This window comes from Lontra canadensis, unplaced genomic scaffold (genome assembly GCF_010015895.1).
Source record: "Lontra canadensis isolate GAN:19392208 unplaced genomic scaffold, GSC_riverotter_1.0 scaffold80, whole genome shotgun sequence".
Lineage (NCBI taxonomy): Eukaryota > Metazoa > Chordata > Mammalia > Carnivora > Mustelidae > Lontra > Lontra canadensis.
The window spans coordinates 5,351,799-5,365,307 of NW_022631074.1; the positions used below are offsets into that span (position 1 = coordinate 5,351,799).

The window sequence follows — 13,509 nt, forward strand, 5'->3', positions numbered from 1 at the left end:
TAATTCATAGCTAGTGTGAATTAAGATTTTTTTACCTATGAAAGGAAAAAGCAAGCAAAGAAAGCTATTTTTTTTTTAAAGCTATTTATTTATCTGCTTGAGAGAGAGAGAGAAAGTGCACAAGCTGGGGACGGGGACAAAGGGAGAGAGAGAAGGAGACTCCCAGTTCAGCAGGGAGGCCTACATGGGGCTCCATCCCAGGACCCTGAGATCATGACCTGACCTGAAGGCAGATGCTTAACTGACTGAGCCACTCAGGCTCCTCAGAAAGCTATTTTCTATCATCAGAATGGCAAACTAAGCTTCATGATTTAGAAGGAACATATGAGGAAAACTTAAATGTGCAGTACAATGAGGGGTGCATCGATGTTTGTTAAAAAGAGACAGGGAGGGAAACAAACCATAAGAGACTCTTAATCTCAGGAAACAAATCGAGGGTTGCTGGGGAGTGGTGGGGGAGGTCTAGGGTGGCTGGGTTATGGACATTGAGGAGGGTGTGTGCTATGGTGAATGCTGTGAATTGTGTAACACTGATGATTCACAGACCTTTACCCCTGAAGCAAGTAATACATTATATGTTAATAAGAAAAAAATCAATTAAAAAAAAAGCTATTTTCTCAAGGTCTTTCAGCAGTGCTTAGTCAAGGCAGTGCTTAGTCAAGACTAGATTCAGGTCCTTCAGACATGGAAGACAAGCAATTTCCCTTCTTTTTGTAACATGATGGAATTATATTTAAAACAATATTATAGCAAAAATAAAGGAAGAGAACTATAGTGTAGTAATACTGTAGGTTTTAAAATCAGAGATAGCCATGTTGGGAATGTGCTGGAGAACTAATTGATTGTGTGACCTCAGCAGGTTTTTTAAATCCACAATACTTTCAGTTAAGGACACCATAAAATGGGAATAATATATATCACTAAAGCACAAGATGGCGTGAACGTAAAGTAGTGTAATGTATGTATGTAATATATATATAAATATGTAATGTTACATAATTCTAATCATGCAAAAAATTAACTAGTGTTTTCTATATATAAAATATCCATTTTCCATATTTCTTTGTCTTTTTTAATTGTTCATTTTGCATTACTTATTTTCCAAGTTGCTGTTGTAATATATAGAGAGGTATTTTCAGCTTTGCTCCCATGACGTTAAACTGTGACAATTATCTAAAATGCCACAGACTTCAGAGTTGTTATTTTAATTCAGAATAATCCATGGAAATGACACCCAACAGTTGCCTGAATCATTATATAGTTGAACATTTGTGCTATTTGTAAATACATATAACAGTATACTCAACACTCTTGTATCTAATGCTTTTCATATTTTAAATGTTTCCCTCAGTATAAATTCCCAAGAGTAACAGCATAGTGGATTCAAGTTGCTGCTTTTGGCTTTATTATGTATTAGCTGTATGACATTGAGTAAGTTGATTACCCTCCACATATCTTAGTTTTCTCATGTGTAAAATGGAAATGATAATACTTAAAAAGTTATCATATATAGAATAATTAAACCAGCATCTGGCACATAATAAGTGCTATATAAAGTTAAATGCTCATTGAAAGATTTAATTGTATTTTAGGGCACATATTTCTAAAATGGTTACTATAAGTTATTGCCAACAGCTATTTTAATTTTATTTTCCTTTTAAACATGGATTTTATATTTTTAATGTGTTAATCAAATACAGATTTTTAAGAGTTATAATTATTCATCTTAATTGTTTTATGAAAATCACATATAGGATCCATGAAGATGGGGACTTTGATTTACTTGTTCTGACTAACCAGCATAAAAAGGAACACCTAGTACATAGCTCTATAAATATCTGTACAAAAGATAAATGATTGTGGAAATCCTGGCTATATGTTGGGCTGGAAGGCAGAAATACTTCATTTTGCAGATCAGCTAGGATTCAACTAAAGATAAAAAAGGGGGCATATTTTATGCTCACAGAAAGCCATACCAAATAGGCCAATTGAGATACTATAGGTTATAGCCTCTTGTTTTGAAAACAAATCTTCTTCAATTTTTTTTTGTTTTATTTCTATTAAATATTTTTTGCAACTTTGCAAAATTGGGAAGATAAGGAAAGCTTTTACATTTTTTAATTCATCAGTGTATCAAATTGTATTATATATATTCATGACATGATATTTATTGAACTCTGCTGATCATGTCTAATTTATTATTTACCATATATCCAGGTAAACCAGTCATGATTGTTACAGAATACATGGAGAATGGTTCCTTGGACAGTTTCTTACGTGTAAGTAGAAGATTTTATATATATTTATATATCTCTTATCCCCATCTATCCATATCTCTTATCCCTCTATCTATACACATATATGCATAAATATGGAATGAATCGCTGAAAATGTGAGACAACCTCTAATATTTTGCGAGTTATTAGATAACGAAGTTTAAAGTAAAACTGAAATTGAGGGAACTAAATAGTAAGAGGAAGACTAAAATCATATCTTTATCTTGCAGCATCCTAAGTTAATGGTTTATATTTTTAAAACAAATTTGTGCGAACTTCTTCAGCCTTTTCGTACTGAGGAGATTCACACTGGTTAAAATAGAAAATTCTAAAAGACCCTTAAATTAAGACATAAATAACATTGATTGATGTAAGATGAACATTCTCTTTTCTTCATTTAAAGTAACCTCAGACTGCTATTAGATCGAAGACCATCTATCTCTCACATAGAGCTTTTGTCTCAGAAAATAAGCAAGTTTTATCATTCCAAAGTAGTCTCAATTCAGAGATATCATTTCGGTGATATATATGCATCCATACATATCCTTAATGATTTTAACTTAGAAATTTTATTTTTAAAGATTGCTTCAGCAAATATTCAAAAAAATAAGTTTGATGGGGAACCAGATCCTGCCAATCACTAATCACAGCAAGGGTTAAAAAAAGACTTTATACTCTGTCTTTAATATGCTTTCAGTGTTATAAAATAGAAATAGATAGATAGACAGGAAGCATAGTACAATTCATTCATGGAGGAAAATTTTTAATTTTCTATAAATGAGAAATTATTTATTTTAATATTCATGAGGCAAATACAAATTTTACCAGCAATTATTTTCACAAGCATTTAAAAAACAAGTACTTTTCAAATCAGATAATTAAAACCATTATAATAAATATTCTTTTAAATTGTTATTGTGTAGATAAAACTAAACATGGAATTTTATATCTATCTATGCATACATTTATGCACATATGTATATCCATATTGTGTAGCTATTTACCTATTTATCATATAAATTGTGTATTTCTATTTTAATATAAGTAAACTGGAAACTTTTCTAAATACAGACCTCTGACTTTGTGTTTTATTGTCTTCCATTTTATAACCTATAACTCAAGATTGAGTAGAAAATGAATATTCAGTAAATATTTCTAATTCTGAATTATTTATGATGATAATTTAAACATGTAACATCCACCTTCTTTAGAGCACTTAATAAAAATCTGAAAAACCAGAAGGAAGAATGGACATTCAATCAAATAAGTATGAAAAACTAAAATAGCCACAGGATTCATTTCATTTTGCTGTTCTTGAACTTAAAATTTCTGAGGGGTTTGTCTGTCACCAACAGACCAGGAAAGATCTAATTTTGAACCTGAAGTCAGAATATTGGGATCCTCCTTGTAATGAAGCATTCAGTAATGCAGCTACTGTGCTATTTTGGTTTTGCCTTATTTCTATTTATTCACATATCTTGTTAGGCTGGAGTGCTTAGAACTAAAATGTATATAGTCAATCTTTTTACAGTTCATTATGTGAGATTTTAACCGAGGTATATCCCTAAGGAAGAGCAACACATCTTAACTGTGTATTTGAAATACTTCTCAGAAACATGATGCCCAGTTTACGGTCATCCAGCTAGTGGGGATGCTTCGAGGGATAGCATCTGGCATGAAGTACCTCTCAGACATGGGTTATGTGCACCGGGACCTTGCTGCTCGTAACATTTTGATCAACAGTAATTTGGTGTGTAAGGTTTCTGATTTTGGACTTTCACGTGTTCTAGAGGATGATCCCGAAGCTGCTTACACAACAAGAGTGAGTCACTTTTTCTTTTTCTTTTTGTCCTCTTTTATCTTTGTTTTCCGCCTTGTGGTATGTGGACTTGCAAATAAATAGAAGTCATGTCTCTCAATGCTTTGTCAATTATGTCTTCCCGTGAAGGAAATGTATCCTTTAACATTAAACTATTGTTACTTCTTCTGGGCAAATAGATGGTCACTACTTATAAAATGGATAATGATGGTAATTCTGAAATGTCATACATCGGTTTAATGTGTCCCCCAGAAAGGCAGCATGGTTCACTCATGTTTGAAGTCTTGGGATTTTTATATTTACACATTTTTGGATCTGGTTGAGCCACTTTTAGTAAACAGGATAAATTCTCAGTACCTCTATCCAACTCGCCATAATTTTAAAGCATTATAAAATTCATGTTAACCTAAGCAACACATGTTCACATCATAAAAATTTCAAAACAAAGCAATAAAAAGGAGAAAAGTCATCCATAATTATGCCACCCACAGAGAACATTTGTAACTTTGTCAGTCAATTCTTCCAGAATTTTTCTACTTCCTTATTATACATACCTATCCATGAATACGTAATTAGAATGGGATTATTCATAATATCACTGTATAGCCTGCTTTTTTCTTAGCAATATACCTGCTGAATATATTTCACTGTCAGTAAATAATCTTCAAGTTTCCATTTTCAGCAGTTCTATCTATTCTACTATCTGGTTGTACCATTTTATTAAAATCAACTCCTAATTATTGGTCAAATTATTATTATTTCTAGCTTTTTAAAAATTTTTATCATTTTATTCTATTATTTTTTTAAATTTTTTCCATTATGGTAAGTGTACTTTTTAATCCCCACCGCCCACCCAGGTACCTTCTTATAACCATCAGTTTGTTCTCTATAGTTAAGAGTCTGTTTCTTGATTTGTCTCTCTCTCTCTCTCTTTTTCTTCCCTTTGCTTGTTTTGTTTCTTAAATTCCACATATGAGTGAGATCGTATGGTATTTGTCTTTCTCCGACTGATTTATTTCACTCAACATTGTGCTCTCTAATTCTATCCTTATTGTTGCAAATAGCAAAATTTCACTCATTTTATGGCTAAATGATATTCCTTTGTGTGTGTGTGTGTGTGTGTGTGTGTGTGTGTGTGTGTGTGTGTTGTACCATTTCTTTCTTATCTATTCATCAATCAAAGGACATTTGGGTTGCTTTCACAATTTGACTGTTTTAAATAACGCTACAATAAGCATAGGGGTGCTTATATCCCTTCGAATTAGTGTTTCGTGTTTGGGGGGTAAATACCTAGTAGTACTATTACTGGATCATAGGGTAGTTCTATTTTTAGTTTTTTGAGGAACCTCCATACTGTTTTCCACAGTGAATGTGCTAGTTTGCATTCCCACCACCAGAGGAAGAGGGTTCCTTTTTCTTTGCCTCCTCACCAACATTTGTTTTTTGTGTTGTTTCTTTTAGCCATTCTGACAAGTGTGAGGTGGTATCGCATTGTAGTTTTGATTTGTATTTCCCTAATGATTAGTGATGTTGAGCCTCTTTTCATGCGTTTGGTGGCCATCTGTATGTCTTCTTTGAAGAAATGTTTGTTCATGTCTTCTGCTCATTTTTAATTGGATTATTTGTTTTTTCATCTTAAATTGTGTTAGTTCTTTATATATTTTGAACACTAACCCCTTATGGGATATGTCATTCGCAAATATCTTCTCCTATTCAGTAGGTTGTCTTTTAGTTTTGTTAATTGTTTTCTTCATTGTGCAGAAACTTTTAATTTTTATGTAGTCCCAATAGTTTATTTTTGCTTTTATTTCTCATCTCAGGAGACATATCTAGAAAGATGCTAATAAGGCTGATGTCAGAGAGGTTACTGCCTGTGTTCTCCTAAAGGATTTTTATGATTCCAGGTCTTACATTTAGGTCTCTAATCCATTTTGAGTTTATTTTTGTGTATGATGAAAGACTGTTTTTCAGTTTTATTCTTTTGCATGTGGCTGTCCAGTTTTCCCAGCACCATTTGTTGAAGAGACTGTCATTTTCCTATTTCTATTCATTTCTCCTATGTCAAAGGTTAATTGACTGTATTATTGTGAATTTATTTTTGGGTTTTCTGTTCTGTTCTATATATGTATTTTTGATCTGTATGTCTATTTTTAATACCAGTACCAAACCATTTTAATTACTACTGCTTTGTAATATAACTCGACGTCTGGAATTGTGATACCTCCAGGTTTTTTCTTTTTTTTCGGGATTGTTTTGACTACTGGGGTCTTTTGTGCTTCCATACAAGTTTTAGGATTGTTTGTTCTAGTTCTGTGAAAAATGATGTTAGTATTTTAGTAGTGATTGCATTAAATGTATAGATTGCTTTGGGTAGTATGGACATTTTAACAATATTTGTTCTCTCAATCCATAAGCATGGAATGTCTTTCATTTCTTTACATCATTTTGAATTTCTTTTGTCAGTGCTTTATAGTTTTCAGAGCACGGGTCTTCCACCTCTCTGGTTAAGTTTATTCCTAGATATGTTATTGTTTTTGGTGTAATTGTAAATGCAACTGTTTTCTTAATTTCTCTCTCTGCTGTTTCATTACTGGTATATAGATATGCAGCAGATTTATGTACATTGATTTTGTGTCTTGTGACTTTACTGAATTCATTTATCAGTTCCAGTAGGTTTTGGTGGAGTCTTTCAGGTTTTCTATATATAGTTCCATGCCATCTGCAAATGGTGAGAGTTTACTTCCTTATTTGGATGCCTTTTATTTCCTTATGTTGTCTAATTTCTTCTGATACTATGTTCTATTAAAGATTAAAGTGGTGAGAGTGGACATCCTTGCCCACTAGGTCCTGACGTTAGGAGAAAAGCTCTCAGGTTTCTACCATTAAGTATGCTGTTGGCTGTGGGTTTTTCATATTAGGCCTATGTTATGTTGAGGTATGTTTTCTCTAAACCTACTTTCCAGAGGATTATTATCATGAATGGATGTTGTACTTTGTCAGATGCTAGCTTTTCAATATTTTGTACAAATGTGTAAATGATCCATCTGCATTCTTAATTATATAAGTCTGATAATTTCCCTATGATAGAACCCTAAAAGTGGATTTTCTGTGTCAAAGTGGATTTTCTGTGCCCATTTTAAAAGCGTACTTAAGGGGTGCCTGGGTGGCTCAGTGGGTTAAAGCCTCTGCCTTTAGCTCGGGTCATGTTCCCGGGGTCCTGGGATCAAGCTCTCTGATCGACGGGGAGCCTGCATCCCCCTCTCTCTCTGCCTGCTTCTCTGCCTACTTGTGCTCCCTCTCTGTCAAATGGATAGATAAAAATCTTTAAAATAAATAAATAAATAAAAGCATACTTGACTTTATACTGATAAAAATAGATATCATTTTTGTATTTTTTAGTTTTGAGAAATTGTATCTAATTGATTTAATTTTATTAATGTGATTCAAAATGCATTTGGTTATTTCTTCATATATTTATTGACAGATTTCTTTGAAAAGACATTTCTTTATAGAATTTTTTTCATGGCAGACAATTTTAGAAAATAAAGATATTATGATCATCATTAATGATACTACCAAAGGTAACCAACTGTAATTACCAATTATGTATATAGTTATAAAATGGGATATTATATATATTGATATATAAAATGATATCCATTATCAATCCAGTATTTTCTTCTTTTACAAACTCAATGCTGTTTTGTAATCTATTTTAACTTAAAATATAAAATGTAAAATTTTCTAAATGATGAATTTTAACATTACATTAAATAATGTATCATAACCCACTTTATCCATATACATTACTTATTTGTCCAATGCACTATTAATTAAGCAAATTCCAGAGTTTTGATATTCTTAACATTACTTTGATGTAATCCTGATACATGATTAATGTCTGGCCATGATTATTTCCTCAGGATGAATTTCTGGAGTTAAAATTGTTGAGTTAAAATGCATGCAGAGGGATGCCTGCGTGGCTCAATCGGTTAAGCCGCTGCCTTCGGCTCAGGTCATGATCCCAGTCATGGGATCGAGTCCCGCATTGGGTGCTCCTTGCTTGGCAGGGAGCCTGCTTCTCTCTCCACCTCTGCCTGCCACTCTGCCTATTTGTGTGCTTGCACTCTCTCGCGCGCTCTCTCTCTCTCTCTCTCTGACAAATAAATAAATAAAATCTTAAAAAATAAATAAAATGCATGCAGATATGTGCATGATTTTCATATATGAATTGCCCAATTATTTTCCATATAGTTTGTTATAGAATTTCACTTCTAGTGGCAACATATAAAAGACGCTATTCCCCCATACACCAGCCAAGAGAATGGGCAGTTTTTAAATGTCAACTTCTGCTGTTTTCTTCGTGTTTCTAAAAGGTTATTACTGGGGCGCCTGGTGGTGGCTCGGTTGGTTAACTTCTGCCTTCAGTTTAGGTCATGATCTCAGGGCCCTGGGATGGGGCCCCACATCAGGCTCCCTGCTCAGTGAACAGCCTCCTCCCTCTTCCTCTGCTTCTCCCCCTGCTTGTGCTTGCTCTCTCCCTCCCTCTCTCTTTCTCTTTTTCTGTGTCAAATAAGTATAATCTTTAAAAAAAAGAAAGTTATTATTAATTTTAAAAAATCTTAAAAGCTCATTCTTTCCTAAAACATCAATTTCAACAAATCTATTATCAATGACCAAGTGTGTCACGTGACTTCTATCTCACAATCTGAGAAAGAGCCCAATTTGCCAGACTGAGTTTCATCCACGAAGCCACAGAGATAGAACCAGAAATTCAGAAGCACAGTATCCTGGAGATATTCCTAGATGAGTTGATATAGGAGTTGGAACTCTCCTGATGCCTTTATACATTACACTCTCTTTTGCATTTCCCATTTTCACTAGACTCTGTAGTGGATTCACTGTCTATACATCTTAGTATTTCTTAAGATGTGTCCTGCACAAAAATGTTGCTATTCTTGGGAATACAGCTCACTAGGCTGAGAGCAAAACAAATAAAATAAAAATTTATATCTAACAGCTAGTTTAATTAAATTTATAACAGTGACTATGACTATAAAGCTCTGAAAACTTGAAGAAATTACAAAACCTGAGTAAATATGTGGATAGTGCTTTTAGTGTCCCTTCTGTTCCTTCACTCATCTCCAGAAAAATTAGCCAACATTCTACAGAAAAGCATCATTTTTATGACTATAAATTATCATCCCCGGAGATAACGTATGCAACAGATGATAATATATTTATAGTTTTGAGAAATATTTTTTATTCTGCTCAGTGCTACTCTGCATTCTACAGATATCCTTCATAACCTTCTGCTACTATTGGCTTTAAACACACTGCAAAGAAAGTATCATTCTTGCAGGCCTTGTCCATGTTACAACAATCACGATATATATATATATAGTTTATTATATATATATGTATATGATATACTTCCAGTTTTAATAAAAAGTACTTGATTAAAAGGCTTTTATTTGAAATATTCGATTTCTGGTAATTTAGTGAGTTTAGTGCCATATCTTATTTTTAAACTAGAGCATTTTTTTCAATATTAGTCTTGATTTCCAGGATACTCTAAGGCATGATTTTTCTTGTAGAAACTTAGAAGATTCATCCAAATCTGGATCATCTGCTCTTTAGAGAATATATTGGGTTAACTTTCATAGCTTCATTTGTACTGATTGTTACTTTGTAAGGACCAGGGGTATAGAATACTATTTCTTAACCCTAGTAGGGGAAAAAAAAAAAAAAAAAAAGATGTTGCTCTGTCAAGATTCCTCATTATCATTCATGAAATAAAAATGCGACAGGCTCTCTGCACTTTTTATTCTCAGAAGATTATTAAAAACTACACCAACCAAATGGCTCATTAACTGCCAATAAACAGCTGTTTAGAATTATTCAATGTTCATCTTTGTATTTTCTCAAAACTTCTCAAAATATCTGTGGGGGTCCAAACTTCCTTCTGAGAAGCTGTAATTTGCATCTGCATTTCTCGAATAATTTAGAAATCTTTAATTTAATCTCTTGTAATCTCCTAGTTTGGTACACCAATTTTACAATTTACCCTAAACTATTAGGTATGTTTTAAAGTAATAGGACTGCTATTTTGTTTTTTAAACAAACACACTGAAACAATTAAATGAATGTTGCCATACTAATTCTTGAGAATTTGTACGTATTATAGGAACCCTGCTATTGTACAAAATGTTTTGGGAAATCTCTTTTGAAATTATCTTTAAAATTGGATTGCAAAGGATATCATTATTCAGAATTATTTAAGCATATAGTATTTTGGGAAACATATTTGCCTGAGATAAAACTCTGGTCTCAATAAACTTATAGTTAATAAATAAGAAAAGCTAGTACATTGTCGTATAATAAAGTCTAGGTTTTTTTTTTTTTTAACCAAAACCAGTACTTTTCAGTTTAGACATTCACTTTCTTTATTTGATTAAACAATCCTATAATTTATGGTTACTTCAGAAAAACAGGTTCACCATTTAAAAGAGTGTGTGCTATAACATTCTTGTTGGATAAACACACTCTGGTGAATCTGCTTTAAGAAGCTAGCCACATTACTTCAGTCACACTTAACACATACCAACTACAGTCACTGGGGTTCAAAAATTAGCATTCAGTGCCTCAGTGCACTAAGCCTGTTGCCCAGTTCCTCCTCAGAATGTTCCTGCCTTTAGGTAGAGGGTAATTGCACTAAGAAATCATGAGAGATGTTTGATTCAGTGCCACTGAATGAATATGGGATGTCTGCTGATCTCATTTTAAAAACAGCTTGGCGATCAACAGGCAAATTAGGAGAGTGGAACAGAATTTATATCAACTAATTCTTCATGTACTTTTTTTTTTTCCTTTTAAACTAGACGGAACATCCAAGGAGTTGAGGAGACATTGAGCCTTGAAACTCGAAACAATTACCAGACATTTTTCTCTGCTGCTTTAACACTGTCTTAAGTGTATCACAGGTTTTCCTGCCTTCTGTCCCAATAGGATTTCTTGAGATGACAGTGTCAGCTCAGATCATAATATACACTTTTGTATGTTTTCTCTTTTTTATAAGGGAATTGAGTAGGAAATCAGAATTTCTTTCAGTACTCACCCACAGTTATTTCTTCTCATTTCTCACTCCTGAGTTACACAGAAATTCCAAGCATTGACACTTTCCATCATACAATGTGATTATGCATCCTGTAACCTTTGTAAAATTCCACTGTACATGTGGGATTTGAGAGTTAGAAAGGTGTGGTGTTCTAGTGCTTTGTGAAAATCGTTCAATCTTGTGGACCCTCTGAAATGTTCTTGGGAGACACCCAGAAGTGCATGGATGACACTTTGAGAACCACTGTTATAGGTACTATGTCATGAAAATGCACTTTAAAAATGAGATGAATATTTAGTTTTTATCAAGTGATATAAAGTCTTGATTTATAGTATTAATATGATATAGCATGTTTTGAAGAAAGGCATGGGATGCATAACAGCAGCTGCATACAAAAGGCTGTAAATCATCTTGAAAGGCTTTGGATTTTATCAGGGATGGAGCAGTTAGCTCTGCAAACTTAAACCATCAGAAACTTTTTGTTGTTGAGAAAAACAAACAAAAAATGAATTGCCTTTCTTTGGTTTCCCATCATGTGAATTCAGAGTACAGTTATGGCATGTTGCCTATTTTTTTTTTTTTTTTTGCACTGAACTACCAATTCATTTCAGTTTAAGAGAACCGTGAAATTATTGGTGAAGACTGTTTGCACTAACTTATTTTTAGTCTTTTTCCTTATGAAATTTTATTTTAAGCGGTTAGCATTTCTTATGTGCATGCATGCATCTATGCAAATGAACATTTTTATATTCATATGTTCAAATAGATGGGATCCAAAATTCCACCATGATGGTGATCAATTTACCATTTAACAAGATCAAGTTAGGGAAAATATAGGCTTTTATCTAATTTACATGCTCTATTATATAAAGTCAATCCAATTCTCAAGCCCCCAAATTCATTTCAGGGATATAATTACCACATAAACTGGTTTGGGAAATTTGAGAGAGCCAGGTGATTTATTTTTGGTTATATTCTTCATTTTCAATTTTTTTTTCTTTTTATTTCCTGAGGATGCATACTGAGTGGTTAGAAATTAGATATTTTATTTTATTTTATTTTATTTTATTTTATTTATTTGGGAGAGAGAGAAAGCGCGCGTGCACGTGCGTGTGCTCCAGAGCAAGCACTCCAGCAGCGGTAGCAGCAGGCAGAAGGAGAAGCAGGCTCCCCGCTGAGCAGGAATTTTTTTTTTCCCCACCTCCCCACCCCAAATGAGAATTTAATGTGGAATTCGACCCCAGGATCCTAGGATCATGATCTGAGCTGAAGGCAGACACTTAACTGCCTGAACCATCCAGGCACCTCTGCAGTTAGATTTTTATATTGGATAAGAAGTTTCTCTCTTTCATTACATTTATAGCCCATGAGTATCTATTTGATTTTTAGGAGATAAAAGCAACTGAAAAGTTATCACAGGCATTGTGTGTTAAGTGAAGGAGAAAGAAATCTTATTTTACATAATAATTTATTTGATTTTTTTTTCTCTGTAATTCTGCCAACTTGATGCCAGAAATATTCTGCTACAGTTATTTTACCTAATTTCATTTGCAAGATAAGAAAGAAAAAAAAAAAGTGGCTAATGCAAGTAGTTAGAAGCTAAGTAGTTAAATTTTCCTCTTCAAGATAACTCCATTCTAAGGACATAAATAATAGAGGACATGAGCCTTTATTCTGTAGTTAAGGACTAAAAACTATGAATATGAAGAAACAGTGTGATATAAAAAGAAAATTATATTATTTTGATAAGTAATATATATCATATGTCCTCACATGAATGGAAAAAAGGTAACATAAATATCTAATCAGCGGCCTTCATATATTTTAAGTTTTGAACCAAAATAAATAATATCAATCATTAACTTATTCCTTACTCTCTTAGGATCAGTATGGATATGCCTCATGAAACTTTACAAAGTAAAGTCATGCATTCAAATATCAGAAAATGCTAGAAGACTTCATAATCTCAGTTGTCAATGTTGCACCAATATTTAATGAAAGATCTAATACTTTCTAGTCACCCAATTCAGAGAGATAGATACCATAAGCATTTTAACATGTGAAAAAAATCTATCCAGATTTATGTGGGGAAAAAAAAATCATAGCTATAGTTTTAGAGTGGAACATAGTAATACGGAGGTTGTATGTAAAATATTACATGGTCTCCAGCAGAAAAAATTTTCTCTAAAGTGCATAATTCATTCACTCAATGTTTGAGTGCCTATGAAATGCCAGACACTGTTCTAGGGCAGTAAATAAAACAAAGCACTGACCTTATGAGTTGACATTCTAGTGTG

The 13,509-nt window shown here is 33.1% G+C and overlaps 1 protein-coding gene across 3 annotated transcripts in view; it reads left to right on the forward strand.

The window, feature by feature from the left end:
- EPHA3 (EPH receptor A3) overlaps positions 1 to 13,509 on the forward strand; it is a 354,910-nt gene that overhangs the window by 307,472 nt on the left and 33,929 nt on the right. For all 3 annotated transcript variants that reach the window (XM_032882231.1, XM_032882232.1, XM_032882233.1), the window contains exons 12-13: positions 2,218 to 2,279; positions 3,889 to 4,098. In XM_032882231.1, coding sequence (XP_032738122.1) covers positions 2,218 to 2,279; positions 3,889 to 4,098 — 272 coding nt within the window. The remainder of the gene's footprint in view (positions 1 to 2,217; positions 2,280 to 3,888; positions 4,099 to 13,509) is intronic.